This window comes from Carcharhinus amblyrhynchos, chromosome 6 (assembly GCF_965287045.1).
Source record: "Carcharhinus amblyrhynchos chromosome 6, sCarAmb.v2.hapA, whole genome shotgun sequence".
NCBI classification, from domain to species: Eukaryota; Metazoa; Chordata; class Chondrichthyes; order Carcharhiniformes; family Carcharhinidae; genus Carcharhinus; species Carcharhinus amblyrhynchos.
This window is the reverse complement of record NC_137329.1, coordinates 65,736,000-65,756,219: the sequence shown is the minus strand read 5'-3', so window position 1 is coordinate 65,756,219 and position 20,220 is coordinate 65,736,000. Positions and strand designations below refer to the sequence as shown.

Sequence of the window (20,220 nt, the reverse complement as noted above, 5' to 3'; positions counted from 1 at the left end):
TTTTTACTGTGTTTATGCCAGTCCAACGCCAGCATACCCACATTATAGGGGTTGGGACATTATGTTACAGTTGTATAAGTCATTGATGAGGCTACATTTGGTGTATTGTGTACAGTTTTGGTCACCATGTTATAGGAAAGACATTGATAAACTGGAATGAGTGCAGATAAGATTTACGAGGATGTTGCCAGGACCGGTGGGCCTGCATTATAGTGAGTAGTTGGCCAAGCTAGGGCTTACATTCTTGGAATGTAGGAGAAAGAGGGGTGACTTTATTAAGGTATACAAAATCATGAGGGCCTTAGATAGGATGGACACATGTAGTCTTTTTCTGAGGGAGGGAATTGAAAACTAGGTATAGATTTAAGGTGAGAAGGGAAAGATTTAAAAGGGACCTGAAAGGTAACTTCATCACACAGAAGGTGGTGGGTATATTGAATGAGCTGCCAGAGAAAGTAGTTGAGGCAGGTTCAATAGCAACATTTAAAAAGCATTTGGATAGGTATGTGGGTGGGAAAGAATTAGAAGATTAGAATTGTGATACAGGCTGACAGGATGGAGGAGGTAGATGTATTAGCAATTTTGAAAAACCTGAGGGTTGATAAGTCCTCTGGGCCAGATGGGATACATCCTAGGAGGCAAGGGGTGAGATTGCAGAGCCTTTAGCTTTGATCTTTGGGTCCTCACTGTCCACGGGGATAGTGCCAGAGGACTGGAGAGTGGCAAATGTTGTTCCTCTTTTCAAGAAAGGAAATAGGAATGTTCCTGGTAATTATAGGCTAGTTAGTCTTATTTCGGTGGTCGGTAAGTTAATGAAAAGGGTCCTGAGAGATAGGATTTATGACCATTTGAAAAGATTCAGTTTAATCTGGGATAGTCAGCATGGTTTCGTGAGGAGTAAGTCCTGCCTCACAAATTTGATTAAATTCTTTGAGGAGGTAAGTAAGTGTGTGGACGAAGGTAGAGCAGTTGATGTCATATACATGGATTTTAGTAAGGAGTTTGATAAGGTTCCCCATGGTAGGCTCATGAAGAAGATAAGGATGTGTGAGATAGAAGGAAATTTGGTCAATTGGATAAGTAACTGGCTGCATCATAGAAGACAGAGGGTGGTAGTAGAAGGAAAATTTTCAGACTGGAGGCCAGTTACCAGTGGTGTACCACAGGGATCAGTGCTGGGTCCTCTGCCATTTGTGATTTTTACCAATGACTTGGAAGAGGGGACTGAAGGGTGGGTTAGTAAATTTGCTGATGACACCAAGATTGGTGGAGTAGTGGATGAGGTGGAGGGCTCTTTCAGGCTGTAAAGAGACATTGATAGGATGCAGAGCTGGGCAGAAAAGTGGCAGATGGAGTTTAACCCTGATAAGTGCAAGGTGATTCATTTTGGTAGGACAAACTTGAATGTGGATTACAGGGTCAATGGCAGGGTCCTGAGGAATATGGAGGAACAGAGAGATGTTAGGGTTCATATCCACTGATCTCTGAAGGTTGCCACTCAAGTGGATAGAGCCGTGAAGAAGGCTTATAGTGTGTTAGTGTTTATTAACGGGGGGGGGTTTGAGTTTAAGAGCTGTGGGGTTATGCTGCAATTAGACCGGACCTTGGTGAGACCACATTTGGAATATTGTGTTTAGTCCTGGTCATCTGACTATAAGAAGGAAGTGGAAGCATTGGAGAGAGTGCAGAGGAGATTTACCAGGATGCTGCCTGATTTGGAGGGTAGGTCTTACGACGACAGGTTGAGGGAGCTGGGGCTTTTCTCTTTGGAGCAGAGGAGGATGAGAAGCGACTTGATAGAGGTTTATAAGATGATGAGAGGGATTGATAGAGTGGTCGTGCAGAGACTATTTCCTCGGGTGGATGTAGCTGTTACAAAGGGGCATAACTATAAGGTTCATGGTGGGACATATAGGAGGTATGTCCGAGGTAGATTCTTCACTCAGAGTGGTTGGGGTGTGGAATACACTGCCTGCTGTGATAGTGGAGTCGGACACTATAGGAAGTTTCAAGCGGTTATTGGATAGGCACATGGAGCACACCAGAATGATAGGGAGTGGGATAGCTTGATCTTGGGATTGGACATAGCTCGGCACAACATTGAGGGCCAAAGGACCTGTACTGTGCTGTATTGTTCTATGTTCTAAGAATATGGGTCAAACGTGGGGAGTTGGGATCAACTGGGAGGGCACCATTGTCGGCAAGCACCAATTAGGCTGAATGGCCTGTTTCTGTGCTGTATTGCTCTATGATTCTCTGTGACTCTGACATGCTGAGGGAGTGCCGAACTGTCAGCAATTTGACTTTTTGATGAGACATTAAACTTTGTTAGATGTAAATGATCCTTTGACATGTTTGAGGAGGAGCTATGTCTTGAACAATATTTGACACATTATGACATTGTTCTCACAGCCTCAGTGCAAGTCTGTGACACACACACACACACACACACACACACACACACACACACACATACTATATGGCATGGTGTACAGTTCAGTTTACAGATGAAGAATCCGGTTTCCTTGGTAAGAAATGTCACACTTCTCTCTGAGCTGAGTCAGACTTATCAAACTACTGCTGCTTCGCACCCAATCACAGACCCTCCCCAGTGAGCAGCATCCATGGAGTTTATAAGATTAAGGGGAACCTTACAGAAACATGTAAAATTATGCAGGGAATAGATAAGATAGAGGCAAGGAGTTGTTTCCACTGGTGGATTAAACCATAACTGGGGGCATAGCCTCAAAATCTTGGGGAGCAGATTTAGGACTGAGTTGAGGAGGAACTTCTTCACACAAACAGTTGTGAATCTGTGGAATTCCCTGCCCAGTGAAACAGTTGAGTCTACCTCATTGAATGTTTCTATGACAAAGAATTTTGAACAGTAAAGGAATTAAGGTGAGTGAGTGGGTAAGTGGAGCTGAGTTCATGAAAAGATTAGTCGAGATCTTATTTAATAGCGGAGCAGGTTCGGGGGGGCCAAATGGCCTAGTCCTGCCCCTAGTTTTTATGTTCTTATGATATGAAGATTTGAATCTTAGTCCACACTTTTAATCATGTATTAAACCCATCACTATTGCTGAACAATGTCTGTGGCAGTAAAATAATTTTTTTACATAACTACAGTCTCATTCTTTCACTTCTAATTATTATTGGAGATTTAAAAGTAAATTGTAATTGTTTTTCTTTCCCCCCTTTTCAAAGTCACTCTTTCAATCCACATTTTCTTTTCATTTTATTGTGCTTCCTGCACCTCATTTGACATTAAATTCATTACACTTAATTTACACAATTTTCTGACCTCTCTATTCTGGGTCTCCTACATTTCCAACAAAGCTGAAGAAGCAACACCTCATCCTTCAACCAGATACTTTAACTTCGGAATTCAACATTGAGTTAAAAAAAATAAAATTCACATCATAATTCTAATCTGAGTTGTTTTTTAGAGAGCAGCTATTGGTGGTCATAGAGACATGCAGCACCTCATAGAATTCCTACAGTGCAGAAAGGGCCATTTGGTCCATAGGTCTGCAGCAACTCTAACAGACTACATTACCCAGACTCTCACCCTATCTCTGTAATTCCATACATTTCCCATGGCTAATCAACCTAACCTACACATCATGGGGTCCTAAGTGGCACTACGCAACTCTGTATGTACACAAACTCACTCTACAACTGTAAATACACTCCTCACAGTGTGACTGTATATATGATGTAGGGATGCCGGCGTTGGACTGGGGTAAACACGGTAAGAGGTCTCACAACACCAGGTTAAAGTCCAACGAGTTTATTTGGTAGCAAAAAGCCACTAGCTTTCGGAGCGCTGCACCTTCGTCAGATGAGTGTGAGTTCTGTTCACAAAACTTTTTGCCAGCAAATAAACCTGTTGGACTTTAACCTGGTATTGTGAGACCTCTTACTGACTATATATGCAGGCAAAGTGTGCTACTGGATGTATATGCTGAATCACTGTGCAACTGGATGTGTATGCTGAATCACTGTGCAGCTATATATGCAAAGTCACTGTGCGATGGCGTATATGAGCACCATATACAACCATATCGTACTCACTGCAATTCCCTATATGTGTACACTGTGCAACTGTGTGTATTTGTGTACATGTGCACTCACTGCACACTGTGCAACTATGTACATATTCAGACTCACTGTGCAGCTGCCTGTATACGCAGATTCGCTGAGCGCTCACTGGCTGGTATATATGCACTCCACGACCAGTATATATGCACTCCATGGCTGCATATATACGCACTCTGTGGCTACATATAGACACACTCCATGGCTGCATATTGGCGCACTGGCTGTGTGGCTGCATATGGGCGCACTCGCTGTGTGATATGCACTCACTACATCTGTTCATGTACTCTGTGTGACTGCGTGTTTATGCAACTGTGACTATATGCAATTACACTGTGCTAATGCATATAAATGCACTCATATACGCAGACTCACTGCAACTACATATATAAGCAGACTTTCTGTGCAACTGCCTGCATACAGTAAAGTGATTGAAGAGGTTATTGATAGTGGAACTTAGCAATAATATGATCATGGATGCTGAGTTTGGGTTTTGCCAGACTCACTCAGCTCCAGACCTTATTACAGCCCTGGTTCAAACATGAACGAAAGAGATGCATTCCAGAGTTGAGGTGAGAGTGACATCAAGGCAGTATTTAATCAAGTGTGGCACCAAGGAGCTCTAGCAAACAAGAGTCAATGTGAATCAGGAGCAAAACTGGCTGGAGTCATACCTGGCACAAAGGAAGATGGTTGCAGTGGTTGGAGGTCAGTCATCTCAGCTCCAGGGCATCAGGGTAATATTTTAGACTCGACCATCTTCAGCTCCTTTATCAATGACCTTCCATCCATAATAAGGTCAGAAGTGGGGCTGTTTGCTGATGATTGCACAATGTTCAGCACCATTCGCGTCTCCTCAGATACTGAAGCAGTCCATGTCCAAATGCAGCAAGACCTGGACAATATCCAGACTTGGGCGGAGAAGTGGCAAGTAGCATTTGTGCTGCAGAAGTGTCAGTGAATAACCTTCTCCAGCAAGAAATAATCTAATCATCACCCCTTGACATTCAATGTTATTACCATTACTGAATCCAGCACTGTCAACATCCTGGGGGATACCATTGACCAGGAACGGAACTGGACTAGCAGCAGAAATACTGTGGCTACGAGAACAAGTCCAAGGCTAAGAATCCTGCAATGCTTAACTCGCCGCCAGACTCCCCAAAGCCTGTCCACAATCTACAAGATATAAATCAGGAGTGTGATGGGATACTTTCTACTTGTATCAATGACTGCAGCTCCAACAACACTCGAAGCTCGACAGAGCAGCCACTTGAATGTTATCCCTTTCACAAATATCAGTCCCTCCACCACTGACAAATAGTGGCAGCCTTGTCTACCATCTCTAAGATGCACTGCAGGAACTCACCAAGGTTCCTTAGGCAGCACCTTCCAAACCCACAACCATTACCATCGAGAAGGACAAAAGCAGCAGGTACCTGGGAACACCACCATATGAATGTTCCCCTTCAAGTCACTCACGATCCTGATATTGCCATTCTTCACTGTTGCTGGGTCAAGATCCTGAAACACTCTCTCTAATAGCACAGTGAGTATAGCTACACCTCAGTAATTGCAGTGGTTCAAGAAGGCAGCTCACCACCACCTTCTTGAGAGCAAATAGGCATGGACAAAAAATGCTGTTATATTCAGCAATGCACATCCCGTATATGAATTTTAGTAAATACTCAGACTCACTCTATGACTCAGTATATACATGGACTCATTGTACAAGTGTTTCCAACTGTTTCAATCATTTCCACATGACTTGTCTTCGCAGAATATTACGCATCCGATGGCAAGACAAAGTACCAGACACTGAAGTTCTCTCTAGAGCAAGTCTACCATCAGTCCACACACTGCTGATGAGAGCGCAGACCTAGTGGGCAGGTCATGTCATCCGTATGTCAGACAAGTGCATACCCAAGTAGCTCCTTTTTGGGGAACTCTCTGCTGGAAGATGCTCACATGGAGGGCAGAAGGAACATTTCAAAGACACACTCAAGGCTTCCCTGAAGTCGCTTGACATTGACACGACCACCTGGGAAACGCTGGCACAGAACAGCCCTACCTGGCGCTGCCTCATCCACAAAGGCTGTCAAGCTCACGAAGCAAGGTGTATTACTGAAGCACAACTTAAATGCGAGCTGCGCAAGTCCAGAGCCACCAGTGCGACAACTACAGTGACTACACAAGTCTGTCCAGTACGTGCCAGGACATTCCATGTCCGAATTGGCCTGATCAGTCATCTTCAGACACACCGCACCCAGCCTCAAAATGACTGATGGCGTCGAGGTCCTCATCGATGACGATGGACGAACAATGTACAACTGTATATGTATATGCTAATTTACAAGATTGCATATGTACACAGAGTCATTGTGCAACTGGGCATATACACAAATTCATTGTGCGACTGGGTATATACGCAGATTCATTGTGCGACTGGGTATATACGCAGATTCATTGTGCAACTGGGTATATACACATTCATTGTGCGACTGGTATATACACAGATTCATTGTGCGACTGCGTATGTACTCAGATTCATTGTGTGACTATACATAAGTAAACGCATTGTTCGATTGCATATGTTTATGAACTCATTGTGCAACTGTTTATACGCAGACTCGTGCAATTGTGTATATACATAGGCTGTGTGCAATTGCATATATACAGAGACTGACTTTGCGACTTAAGTGCGCAAATTCGCTATACAGCTGTGTCTTGAGGCAAGTATACGTGTACACGAATCCCAGCATATGACTATGCATATGTACACAGCCTTGATGAGTAATAATGGCTGAATGTAGCTGTTCTTTGTGTGTGTCTGTCAATAATCTGTTTCGGTCTACGATATTGTTCTCGTGTTTGTTCTTTGTTGTTGTGTTAAAATCTTCCTTTTGTCTCTTGCTCATCTGGTTCCAGTTCCACAAACTAACGAAGTGGTGACCCACAAGTACAAGACCCCGATGGTGAGTACTGTCTTCATTCATTGGTATTAGTATTCTGTACAACAATTTTCTGCTTCCTTTTCTCCGCAGAATCAGTGACACGTTAGGGTTGCTTAAACTGCACTGCGAGAAATTCTTCCATTTCTCAATTGTTTGATCTACAGATGATATTCACTGTAATATTTTGGGTCTCGTGTCTTGGTGTGGTACATGGAGCCTCACCCTATTTCCCGGTATGGTATGTGAGTCTCACCATATGTCCCGCTGTGGTTTATGGGTCACGTTCTGTGTCCCAGCGTGTTGTGTGGGGTCATGCCCTGTGTCCCAGTGTGCTCTATGAAGTTGTGCCAGTGTGCTATATGGGATCACGCCCTGTATTCCAGTGTGGTATATGGGGTTGTGCCCTGTTTCCCAGTTTGGAATATGGGGTCAAAAGAACAAAGAACAACACAGCACGGGAAACAGGTCCTTCGGCCCAACGAGCCCGCGCTGCCATTTTGACATTGTGAGTTCCCTCTTCCACCCATGACCTTTGTCTACACTTATGGCACTTCACATTGGAAACCAGGGTCGAGCCTTATATCCCAGTGTGATATTTTCAAAAAGCAGCTATAAGACGTAGGAGCAGAATGAGGCCACTTGGCCCATTGAGTCTGCTCCACCATTCAATTATGGCTTTTATTTTCCATCCCCAATCTCCTGCCTTTTCCCCATAACCCTTGTTCCCCTTATCAGTCAAGAACCTATCCATCTCTGTCTTAAAGATTCTCAATGGCCTGGCCTCCACAGCCTTCTGCGGCGAAGAGCTCCACAGATTCACCACTCTCTGGCTGAAGAAATTCCTCCTGTTTTAAAGGATTGTCCCTTTAGCCTGAGATTGTGCTATCTGGTTCTAGTTTTTCCTACTAGTGGAAACATCCTCTCCACATCCACTCTATCCAGGCCTCGCTGTACCCTGTGAATTTCAATAAGATCCCCCCTCATCCTTCTAAACTCCAATGAGTGCAGACCCAGATTCCTCATATGACAAGCTCTTCATTCCAGGAATCATTCTTTGAACCTCTGGACCCTTTCCAAGGCCAGCACATCCTTCCTTAGATATTAGGCCCAAAACTGCTCACAACAGTCCAAATGGGGCCTGACCAGAGGCTTATATAGCTTCAGAAGTACATCCCTGCTCTTACATTCTAGCCCTCTCGACATGAATGCTAACAGTGCATTTGCCTTCCTAACTGCCAATTGAACCTGCACGGTAACTTTGAGAGAATGTTGATCAATGAATCCCAAGTCCCTTTGTGTTTCTGATTTCTTAAGCATTTTCCCATTTAGAAAATAATTTATGCCTCCATTCCTCCTTCCAAAGCACATAACCTCACTCTGTTCCACATGTATTCCATCTGCCACTTCTTTGCCCATTCTCCTAACCAGCCCAAGTCCTTTTGCAGCCTCCCTGCTTCCTCAATACCACCTGTCCCTGTACATAATTTTGTATGATCTGCAAACTTAGCAACAGTGCCTTCAGTTCCTTCCTCCAAATCTAGGTCTGTACTCGGAGTTTAGAAGGATGAGGTGGTGGGGGGGGCATCTTATTGAAACTTATAGGATACTGAGAGGCCTAGATAGAGTGGACATGTAGAAAATGTTTCCACTAGTCGAAAAAGGTAGAAACAGAGGGCACAACCTCAGGCTAAAGTGGACAATCCTTTAAAACACAGATGAGGAGGAATTTCTTCAACCAAAGTGTGATGAATCTGTGGAATTCTTTGCTGCAGAAAGCTGTGGAGGCCAGGTGATTGAGTGTCTTTAAGACAGAGACAGATTCTTGATTGATAAATGTATATTGTGAAAAGTTGTGGTCCCAGCACTGACCCCTGAGGCACACCACTAGTCACTGGCTGCCATCCTGAGAAAGACCCCTTTATCCCCATTCTCTGCCTTCTGCCAGTCAACCAATCCTCTTTCCATGCCAGGATCTTACCCTTAACACCATGGGTATTTAACTTATTTAAGAGCAGGATTAGATTATTGAGTTGGATCATCAGCTATGATCGCAATGAATGGTAGAGCAGGCTCAAAGGATCAAATGGCCTCCTCCTGCTCCTATTTTCTATGTTTCTGTATGAGGCTTGCCCTGTGCCCCAGTGGTCTACAGGGTCATGCCCTGTGTCCTAGTGTGGTATATCGGGTCACACCATGTGTCCCGGTTGGTATATGGAATAGTGTCCTATGTCCTGGTGAGGAATATGGAGTCGTGCTCCATTCCCTGATGTGGTATATGGAGTCATGCCTGTGTCCTGGTGTCATATATGGGGTCATGTCCCATGCCTTAATGTTTTATGGGGTCGTGACCCATACCTTGATGTGGTATATGGGGTTGTGTCCTCTGTCCTGGTGTGGTATATGGGGTCGTGCCTCATGCCCTGATGTGGTATATGTGGTCATGCCCCGTGTCCTAGTGTGGTATATGGGGGTCATGCCCTGTGGTGGGTCTGTGGGGACTTGTGCTGGATTATTGTAATTTAGATGGACAGACCGCATCATTATGTCACTGGATCCTAGTATAAAATGTGATTATCATCAAGTTGAACAGTGAAATCAGTCTCTCTCACGGGAAAGGTGATTATAGGGTGGGTCTTTAACCTCTGTAATGCCTGTAATGTGATTGAACCCTTGGGGACGACTACCGGAATTCCTATATTTACAGCAGGTTGTAGGAATGATTATGTTCAACTACTGAAAGGTGCGATAGATAAACATCTAGAAACCAAAGGTCCAATTAAGAATTGTCTGCACTTAATTGATCATGGAATCCACGCTTGGTCAATTTTAGTTTATACTTTGAATATTTAACAGCAATGCTAAAGCAGTGGATGAAATGTAGCTGGATTTTCAAAAAGCATTCAACAAATGCTGTGTGACAGATTGCTGACTAAGGTCAGAGCGTATGGACAGATAGCAGAATAGATAGCAAAGTGGTTAGAAAGCAGCAAACTAGGTTTGAGGGAAGTGGTTAGAGTTGAGAAACAAAAAGAATGCTTGGGTAGTTTTTAAGCCTGTAGATAGTGAGAAAGAGGTAGAGTAGAACAAATTTGCAGAGAAATCAGAGAGATGCGTAAGAACAAAAGAGGGATGATACTGGGGACTTTAATGACCCAAATATTAATTGGGATATTGTTAAAGTAAGGAGGAGGAAGAATTTCTGAAATACGTTTGGGAGAACTTCCTTCACTTGTTTGCTATCAGCCCTGTTTGCTATCAGCCCAGTTACAAAGGAAGGATTTGGTATCTGATGTTGGAGAATGAGGGGGATAAATGGATTAAGTGCCAATGGGAGGAACACTTGGGTAAGAGCAATCATCATGTCATAAGGATTAGGTTAGTAATGGAGAAGAACAAGAAATAATCTGTTATAGAGCTTCGAAATTGGAAGAGGGCTAATTTTAATATGATAAGAGGGAATCTGGCCAGGTTAAAATGGAGCCAGAGACTCTCAGCATAAAGGGTAAAGTGCAATGGGTAATCTTTAAGGAGAGGTATTGTGAAATTGGAAAGGGATGGGCTATTGGAAAGGCTGGCTATACTTGGGGTTGATAAGTCACCTGCTCCAGATGGTGTTCCTCCCGGGATGATAAAGGAATGGTGAATGGAGATAGTGGAAAACATAAGAAATAGGAGCAGGAGTTACTTACCAACATTAAATTCCATTTGCCATTTCCTGGCCCATTCGCCCAGCCTATCTAGATCCTTCTAGTTATTTTCTAGTTATAGGACGGATGTCAGGGGTAAGTTCTTTACCCAGAGGGTGGTGAGGGATTGGAATGCCCTGCCTGCTGCAGTTGTAAATGCGCCTAGTTTGGGGGCGTTTAAGAGATCCGTGGATAGGTTTATGGATGAAAAGGGATTGGTTTAGGTTAGAGGGTCATTGTTTTTTAACTGGTCGGCGCAACATCGTGGGCCGAAGGGCCTGTTCTGCGCTGTAATGTTCTATGTTCTATGTTCTGCAGACTCTCCACGCCCTCTGCGCAATTTGCCGTTCCACCAATCTTGGTGTCATCAGCAAATTTCGACACCATACACTCGGTTCCCTCCTCCAGATCATCTATATAAATGGTAAATAACTGAGGCCCCAGCACCGACCCCTGGGGCACTCCACTAGTCACCAACCGCCAATCCGAATAGCACCCATTAACCCCCACTCTCTGCCTCCTATTTGACAACCAATCCTCTATCCGCGCTAACACCCTACCCCCAACTCCATGCCCCCTTACCTTCTGCAATAACCTCTTGTGAGGTATCTTGTCAAACGCCTTCTGAAAATCAAGAAAGACCACATCCACCGGCTCTCCTCTATCCACCGCCCTAGACACATCCTCAGAGAACTCCAATAAATTTGTCAGACACAACTTCCCCTTAACGAAACCGTGCTGCGTCTGCTCTATCAAGCAATTCCCCTCAAGATGTCTCACTATTTCCTCCTTGATGACGGATCCTAACATTTTACCTACAACAGACGTTAAACTAACCGGCCTATAATTCCCTGCCTTTTGCCTGGCACCCTTCTTAAACAACGGCGTAACATTAGCCGCTTTCCAATCATCCGGCACTTCCCCGGAATCCAGCGACGTTTGGAAAATAACCACCAAGGCATCCACTATCACCTCCGCCATTTCTTTCAGAACCTCGGATGCATTCCATCTGGTCCTGGGGACTTGTCCACAATCAGTCCCTCCAGTCTGTCGAGCACCGCCTCTCTAGTAACAATAATGTCATTGAGACCCTCCAGTCCTACCACCTTTCCATCGCTCACACCCGGCAAATTATTCACGTCCTCCTCCGTGAAGGCCGAAACAAAAAAGTTATTCAAGACCTCAGCCATTTCCCCATCCCTTACCACTAAGTCCCCCCTCTCATCCTCTAAGGGTCCAACGTTCACCGTAGCCAGCCTCTTCCTTTTTACATATTTATAAAAACTCTTGCTATCCTTTTTTATATTAAGCGCTAGCCCAGCTTCATAGTTTCTCCTACCCTTCTTTATCAACTTCTTTGTCAATCTTTGTTGACATTTAAACCTCTCCCAATCCTCTTCTCACCCACTACTCTGAGCTACTCTAAATGCCTCCGCTTTTAATTTAACACTTTCCTTCACCTCCTTCGTTATCCACGGCTTATTACCTCTCCTCCTACGGTCCTTTTTAACCATCGGAATAAATTTCTGCTGAGAACCAAGAAAGATCTCCTTAAAGATCCTCCACTGCTCCTCAGCAGACCTACCTTCCAACGCGCTCCCTCAGTCAACATTCGCCAATTCTTCTCTCATCCTACCGTACTCCCCTCTGTTCAAACAAAGGACACGTGTCCGGGAACCCACAAAAGGCCTGCCTTAATCTTTCAATTTTCCTTAGCCATTAGTCAGAGGATTGCAGAGTGGCAAATGTGGGAGAGTGCAAGAACAGTCCTAAAAGCTATAGGCCAGTGAGTTTCATATCCACGCTGGCTACAGTTTTGGAATCCAAAATCAGAGAAAAAATTAACGGGCACTTGGAGAGGTTTGGGCCAATTAAAGGGAGCCAGCACAGATTTGTTAAAGATAGATTAGTTTTGACTAATAGAATTTTTGATGAAGTAACGGAAAGGGAATACAGTGGATGTTGTCTATATTAGTTTTAAGAAAGTATTGAACTAAGTGCGACATACGCTTTGTTAATAAAATTGGGGTTTATGGAAAGGAGGGGCCAGTTTCAAATTGGATCCAGAAAAATGACTTCTGGGCAGAAAGCAGTAAATTGAAGTACACAGCGGATTTCCAAAGTGAAGGATGGTGGACTTGAATGTTGGAATGCAAAATAGAATTTCAAAATTTACCAATGATACAAACTTCGAGAAATTGCAAATGGTGAGGATGGTAGTATTTGACTAATAGATATAAGCAGGTTAGCAGAATGGGCAGACAAGTGGTAGATGCAATTTACTAAAGAAGTGTGAGGTGAGGCATTTTGGCAAGAGGGATAGGGAGAGGCAACATGAGACAATTTTAAAGACTGTCTAGGAACAGGGTCCCAGGGGTTCATGTGCACTGATCTCCAAGGTGACAGAACATATGCTTTGTGAAGCATATGGGATCTTGGCTTTCATTAAAAAGATGTTAAATACAGAAACAGGGAGGTTATGCTGAACATTTATAAATCACTGGTTAGGTCACAACTAAAATATTGTGTTGAAAGGACATCAGAAAGACAAAGTTTGACAAGGAAAACCTCTTCCGTTTAGCTGATGGTGTAAGGACCAAGAGACACATCTAAGATTTTGGGAAGACAAAGTTTTTGACACAGAGTGGGAGAATAGGAATGCAGTGTCCATGAGGCTGGAAATGGAGATGAGCTGTGATTTCAAAAGGAAATTAGGTGGGCACTTGAGAGAAATAAGGGATCAACTGAGAGAATAGGACCAACAGGAATGTTTTCCAGAGAACCAGCATTGACTAAATGGGCGATAAATAAATGACTGTCCAGACTGGCAAAGCTAGGCAATGAAGTTCCATAATGCTAAGACTACTGTTTCTCACTAATTACATGACTGATCTGGGATTTTGGAATAGGAAAAGGAAATGGCCTTGTACTTGGATATCAAGAATTGAAAGTGGAAAGTGGTGTAGATCAAATCATTCACAGGCTGAGCAAGGAGATGTCTGTCAAAAGGGAAAGCTAAGGAATAACTGATAGATATCTTAAGATGAAAGTATCTGGTAGAGTCCAGCTGGAAGATAGGCCTCCACTCAGAAGAGACAGCTGGAGATCCCAAATATCAAACTGTCAGCAACAAAATCCAGTCAGGAATTCAGGAGAAACATCTTTATCCAGAGAGTGGTGGGAACGTGGAACTCATTGTCATGGAGTGGTGAAGCACATAACAAGGATGCATTTAAGGGGCAGCTGGATAAACACACAAGGGAAAAAGGAATGGAAGGATAGGTGAAGAGGGGGATGGAGAGAGCTCGTGTTGAACAGAAATATTGGCATAATCTAGCTGGGCTGAATGGCTCTTCCTGTGCTGTAGACTCAATGGATGTGATCACCTACACTGAGAGCAATGCTACAACATTGCACCCGTAAGCTATAGGGTGGATCCGCGCATGCTGGAATAGAAACAGAACATTCTAAAAACAAACAGCAGGGCAATTTGATTTTGAACAATTGGGTGGAAAATTTCCAGAATGTGCTGAAGATTTGCTTTGTGCTGGTGTTAACTGCACCTCCTCCTCCTCCTCCTCTTTAGGCCCATGAGATTTGCTACTCTGTGCTGTGTCTCTTCTCCTACATGGCTGCAGTTCGAGGGAAGGAAATGGAGACCAAGAACAACAAGGTGACACCGGCGCGGTGAAACATCATCTCAACAGATTACCACAACCCCCACATCCTAACACACAACCCCCACATCCTAACATACAACCCCTACATCCTAACATACAACCCCCATATTCAAACACACGACCCCCACGTCCTAACACCAACACTGTAATTCCACACAATCCCAACCCCAACATCCTAATACATAATAGATTTTCCACACAACCCTCACGTCCTAACACACAATATTGTAATTACACACAACCCTCACATCTGAACACACAATCCCTACATCCTAACACACGATATTCACATAAAGCACTGTAATTACACACAACCCTCACGTTCTCTCACACAGCACTGTAATTATATACAACCCCCCATCCTCTCGCACAGCACTATAATTACACACAACCGCACCGCCCCCCCCCGATCCTCTCACACAGCACTGTAATTATACCTCAACCCTCACATTCTCTCACACAGCACTGTGATTACACACAACCCCCCCTCATCCACACACACAGCACTGTGATTACACACAACCCCCCCTCATCCACACACACAGCACTGTGATTACACACAACCCCCCCTCATCCACACACACAGCACTGTGATTACACACAACCCCCCCCTCATCCACACACACAACACAGTAATTATACACAACCCTCACATCCTCACACACAGCACTGTAATTATACAAAACCCTCACATCCTCACACACAGCACTGTAATTATACATGACTCCCACACCCGAACACCCAACACTGCAATTGCACACAGCCCCCACATCCTTACACACAACACTGCAATTACGTACAGCCCCCACCCAACACTGCAAGTGCACACAACCCCAACACCAAGTTCCTAACACACAATGCTGTAATTACACACAATCCCAACCCCTACATCCTAACACAGCACTGTAATTACACACAACACCCACATCCTAACACACAATGTGTGTTATTTTCTCCAACATCTGAAAACATGACGCTGCAGTTCCACAGATCTGCCACTCAGTCGAGCCGGCAGAGTTCATCACAAGTATTGACTGCTGACTTACTCGTGATTAGTCCCAAACTGCATTCGCTCAAGGCTTGTAAAGTGAAATGACCAAATCCAATTCAAATGCAATCTTCAACAATAGTCCCGCATTAGATTTACTGCAAACCTGTTCATTGAGGACTGCCCGTGCACTGGATTCACTGTGTTTCTGCCCACTGAGAATGACTACACTGAATAATTTGCCCATTTAAGACCACTTTTCTTCACTGTTCCACATTTGGATTTACAATCTGAAAACTGATGGGGCCACTTCAATAGGATTGTCCCAGTGAAGCCACTCCCTTCACCCAATCAGGATCACCAAGCACAGTGATTGCTTCAAATGGACCTAGAGGGGATTGCTCCTGACTGGAACCTCTGGGAATGAACTGCTTAGTTACCATTTCGTTGAATTCACTATATCTGCAGCTTCATGAGCTGCTTCCACACTGGATTCACCCATTGAAGAACAATCTTCCACTGGATTTTCCATCAGAGAATCTTCCTCTGTACCTGACCATAAGAGCAATCTTCCACTGGATTAACTCACTGAAGAACAAACTTCCACTGGATTTTCCATCAAGGGGTAACCCTCCACTGGAGTCGCTTGCATATATTCCTGAGAAGTGCGACCCATTTTGATGTATAGACTAGCCGCAAACTGTTGCTGTATCACTCGTGTTCACTATAAAGAGTTGAGGTGTCAAGTCTGTGTTTTCTAATATTCTTTGTTGTCACATCAGTCAGAGAGTTGAGCCACCCATCCTGAACCTGTTCCAGCTTCGATCCACCACGGGCTGACAATATCCCTCGGACAGATAGAGCTCACAGCACCATGCCAGTGATTAGACTTCACGCTATCCTGCCTGTACAACTGCAGGCCAGATGCAGGAGTTGTGGAGGCACAGGACCGGAGTGGCCGTTCCGGGGCCCACAGGACCGGAGGGGCCGTTCCGGGGCCCTTTGACCTTCTGAAATATCCTGACTCTGACAATCACCTGGTTGACGTGTGACCTCCTAGCCAGCTCAGTGAGTGCTTTGTGCATAATGGCTGCTGTCTCTAATATTGTTGGGGTTTCTGAGGAGCAGGCTGGCTTGGCTATTCACTGATTGAACCATTGGGTTAAAGAGACAGAGTAGCCAGTCAGCATTCTGCCCATGAGTGACAGGAAAAGGCTGTGTGCTTCCTAACAATGGTGGGAGACACAAATTGCCTGCTAACACCATCCCCACAGCAAAATGACTGTACCCAACTCTCAAACACTTGCATACTCATACAGGGTCTCTTGGTTACAAAGCAACAAAAAAGGTTCCGAATCTACTCATCTTTGGAGCACTGTCCACTTCCCATACCCCCACCACTCTGAATGTGATACCTGCACTCAATGTTTACCATGCAACCCCATGTCTATAACATCCCAACCGTTAGCCCTTGCTGTTCAAACAGTATAGGTCACAGGATTTGCAAATACCAACTCAATGCACAGCTTTCTCCAATGTAAAAACCCAGAAACAATTCAAATCACAGGTTGACAGAGGAGTAATTCTCTCCCAGTACCCAGAGTAATAGAGGGCTCTCCTTATACCTAGAGTAACAGGAGTAATCCTGTCCAAGTACCCAGTGTAACAGAAGAGTAATCCTCTCCCAGTAACCACAGTAACAGAGGAGTAGTCGTCTCTCAGCACCAAGAGTAACAGAGGACTAATCCTCTCCCTGTACCCAGAGTAACAGTGGAGTAATGCTCTCCTTGTACCCAGTAATAGAGGAGAAATCCTCTCTCAATACCCAGGGTAACAGAGGAGTAACCCTCTCCCAGTACACAGAGTAATAGAGAAGTAATCCTCACCTTGTACCCAGAGTAACAGAGGACTAATCCTCTCTCAATACCCAGGGTAACAGAGGAATAATCCTCTCTCAGTACTCAGGGTAATAGAGAAGTAATCTTCACCTTGTACCCAGAGTAACAGAGGACTAATCCCCTCTCAATACCCAGGGTAACAGAGGAGTAATCCTCTCTCAGTACTCAGGGTAATAGAGAAGTAATCTTCACCTTGTACCCAGAGTAACAGAGGACTAATCCCCTCTCAATACCCAGGGTAACAGAGGACTAATCCTCTCCCAGTACTCTGAGTATTAGAGGAGTAATCCTCTATGACCAGACTAATAGAGGGGTAATCCTCCCCCTGTACTCAGAGTGATAGAGGTATAATCCTCCCTCTGTACCCAGAGTAATAGAGGAGTTATCCTCCCCCTGTATCCAGAGGAATAGAGGAGTTATCCTCTCCTTGCACTGGGCCAAGTGCCAGTGACTTGTTTATGCTATTCCTTTCCTTATTGGCAGTGTCGTTCCTCCATACCTCTCAACCCACTTATCCCCTGCCAGTAATACTGTTTAGGAGTCAGCTGAGGGGTAATGAAATAATGAGTATACATTATGAAAGTGAGCCCTGTCTGAATGTCTGATGAGACCTGGACGTTGCACTTCAGGACTGGAGTTTGCTGCCAGTTGCTTCTGCTGCTGTATGCTGTGTTTTTTTTTCTGTTTGGTGCTTGGATCTAGTTTGGCCAGAAGGGTTTTTATTTTTGTGTTTGATGCTTGCTGATGTAGGATACTGAGTTTTGGTGTAAATATTTCAATATTACATGTATTTATAGCACTGTACAGTAACTTTAATGTTGCAATAAACCCTTGTCCCTGTGCCTTTGTCTCATTGATGTCCCTCTTCATCGCTGACAAACCCTTTGAACCTTCACTTCCCATCCTTCCTACTCTTGAGACACCAGCCCTCAATCCTGCGCACCCCAGCCCACCCCACCTCCAGAATAATAAGCTATATGTCAGTGGGGCTGTGACAGCAAAGCCCAGGCCTGTTCACACCGATATACACCAGCCATACTATATTCTAGTTCAGCCCCTGACCAGAGGACTGATGCTGGTATTTTCCCTCAAGCCACAAACATTCTTTCTCTGACCTGCTCTCACTCTTTCCCTGGGTATTTATTTTACACTCTATCTTTGTTCCTGTCTCTTTTACACTCAATCTGTACAACTCTCTCTTTTACACTCGATCTCTACGACTCTCTTTTACACTCGATCTCTACGACTCTCTTTTACATTCGATCTCTACGACTCTCACTTTTACACACAATCTCTACGACTCTCACTTTTGCACTCGATCTCTACGACTCTCTTTTACACTCGATCTCTACGACTCTCTTTTACACTCGATCTCTACGACTCTCTTTTACACTCGATCTCTACGACTCTCTTTTACATTCGATCTGTACGACTCTCACTTTTACACTCGATCTCTACGACTCTCTTTTACACTCGATCTGTACAACTCTCTCTTTTACACTCGATCTCTACGACTCTCACTTTTACACACAATCTCTACGACTCTCACTTTTGCACTCGATCTCTACGACTCTCTTTTACACTCGATCTCTACGACTCTCTTTTACACTCGATCTCTACGACTCTCTTTTACACTCGATCTCTACGACTCTCTTTTACATTCGATCTGTACGACTCTCACTTTTACATTCGATCTCTACGACTCTCTTTTACATTCGATCTGTACGACTCTCACTTTTACACTCGATCTCTACGACTCTCTTTTACACTCGATCTCTACGACTCTCTTTTACACTCGATCTCTACGACTCTCTTTTACATTCGATCTGTACGACTCTCACTTTTACACTCGATCTCTACGACTCTCTTTTACACTCGATCTCTACGACTCTCTTTTACACTCGATCTCTACGACTCTCTTTTACACTCGATCTCTACGACTCTCTTTTACATTCGATCTGTACGACTCTCACTTTTACACTCGATCTCTACGACTCTCTTTTACACTCGATCTCTACGACTCTCTTTTACATTCGATCTCTACGACTCTCTTTTACATTCGATCTCTACGACTCTCACTTTTACACTCGATCTGTGCGACTCTCACTTTTACACTCGATCTCTACGACTCTCTTTTACACTCGATCTGTATGACTCTCTTTTACACTCGATCTCTACGACTCACTTTTACACTCGATCTCTACGACTCTCTCTTTTACACTTGATCTCTACGACTCTCTTTTACATTCGATCTCTACGACTCTCTTTTACACTCGATCTGTACGACTCTCTTTTACACTCGATCTCTACGACTCTCTTTTACATACGATCTCTACGACTCTCACTTTTACACTCGATCTCTACGACTCTCTTTTACATTCGATCTCTACGACTCTCTTTTACACTCGATCTCTACGACTCACTTTTACACTCGATCTCTACGACTCTCTCTTTTACACTTGATCGCTACGACTCTCTTTTACATTCGATCTCTACGACTCTCTTTTACACTCGATCTGTACGACTCTCTTTTACACTCGATCTCTACGACTCTCTTTTACATACGATCTCTACGACTCTCACTTTTACACTCGATCTCTACGACTCTCTTTTACACTCGATCTCTACGACTCACTTTTACACTCGATCTCTACGACTCTCTTTTACATTCGATCTCTACGACTCTCTTTTACACTCGATCTCTACGACTCACTTTTACACTCGATCTCTACGACTCTCTTTTACACTCGATCTCTACGACTCTCACTTTTACACTCGATCTCTACGACTCTCTTTTACATTCGATCTCTACGACTCTCACTTTTACATTCGATCTGTACGACTCTCTTTTACACTCGATCTCTACGACTCTCTCTTTTACATACGATCTCTACGACTCTCTCTTTTACACTC

General features: G+C 44.1%; 1 protein-coding gene across 1 annotated transcript in view; it reads left to right on the top strand.

Moving 5' to 3' along the window:
• The window catches only part of madd (MAP-kinase activating death domain), a 241,808-nt gene extending 223,659 nt beyond the window's left edge, over window positions 1-18,149 (top strand). The window contains 2 exon segments of the mRNA XM_080190554.1: window positions 7,030-7,076; window positions 14,328-18,149. Of these exon segments, the coding sequence (XP_080046680.1) occupies window positions 7,030-7,076; window positions 14,328-14,432 (152 nt within the window). The 3' untranslated portion in view covers window positions 14,433-18,149.
• Window positions 18,150-20,220: the final 2,071 nt, after the last annotated feature.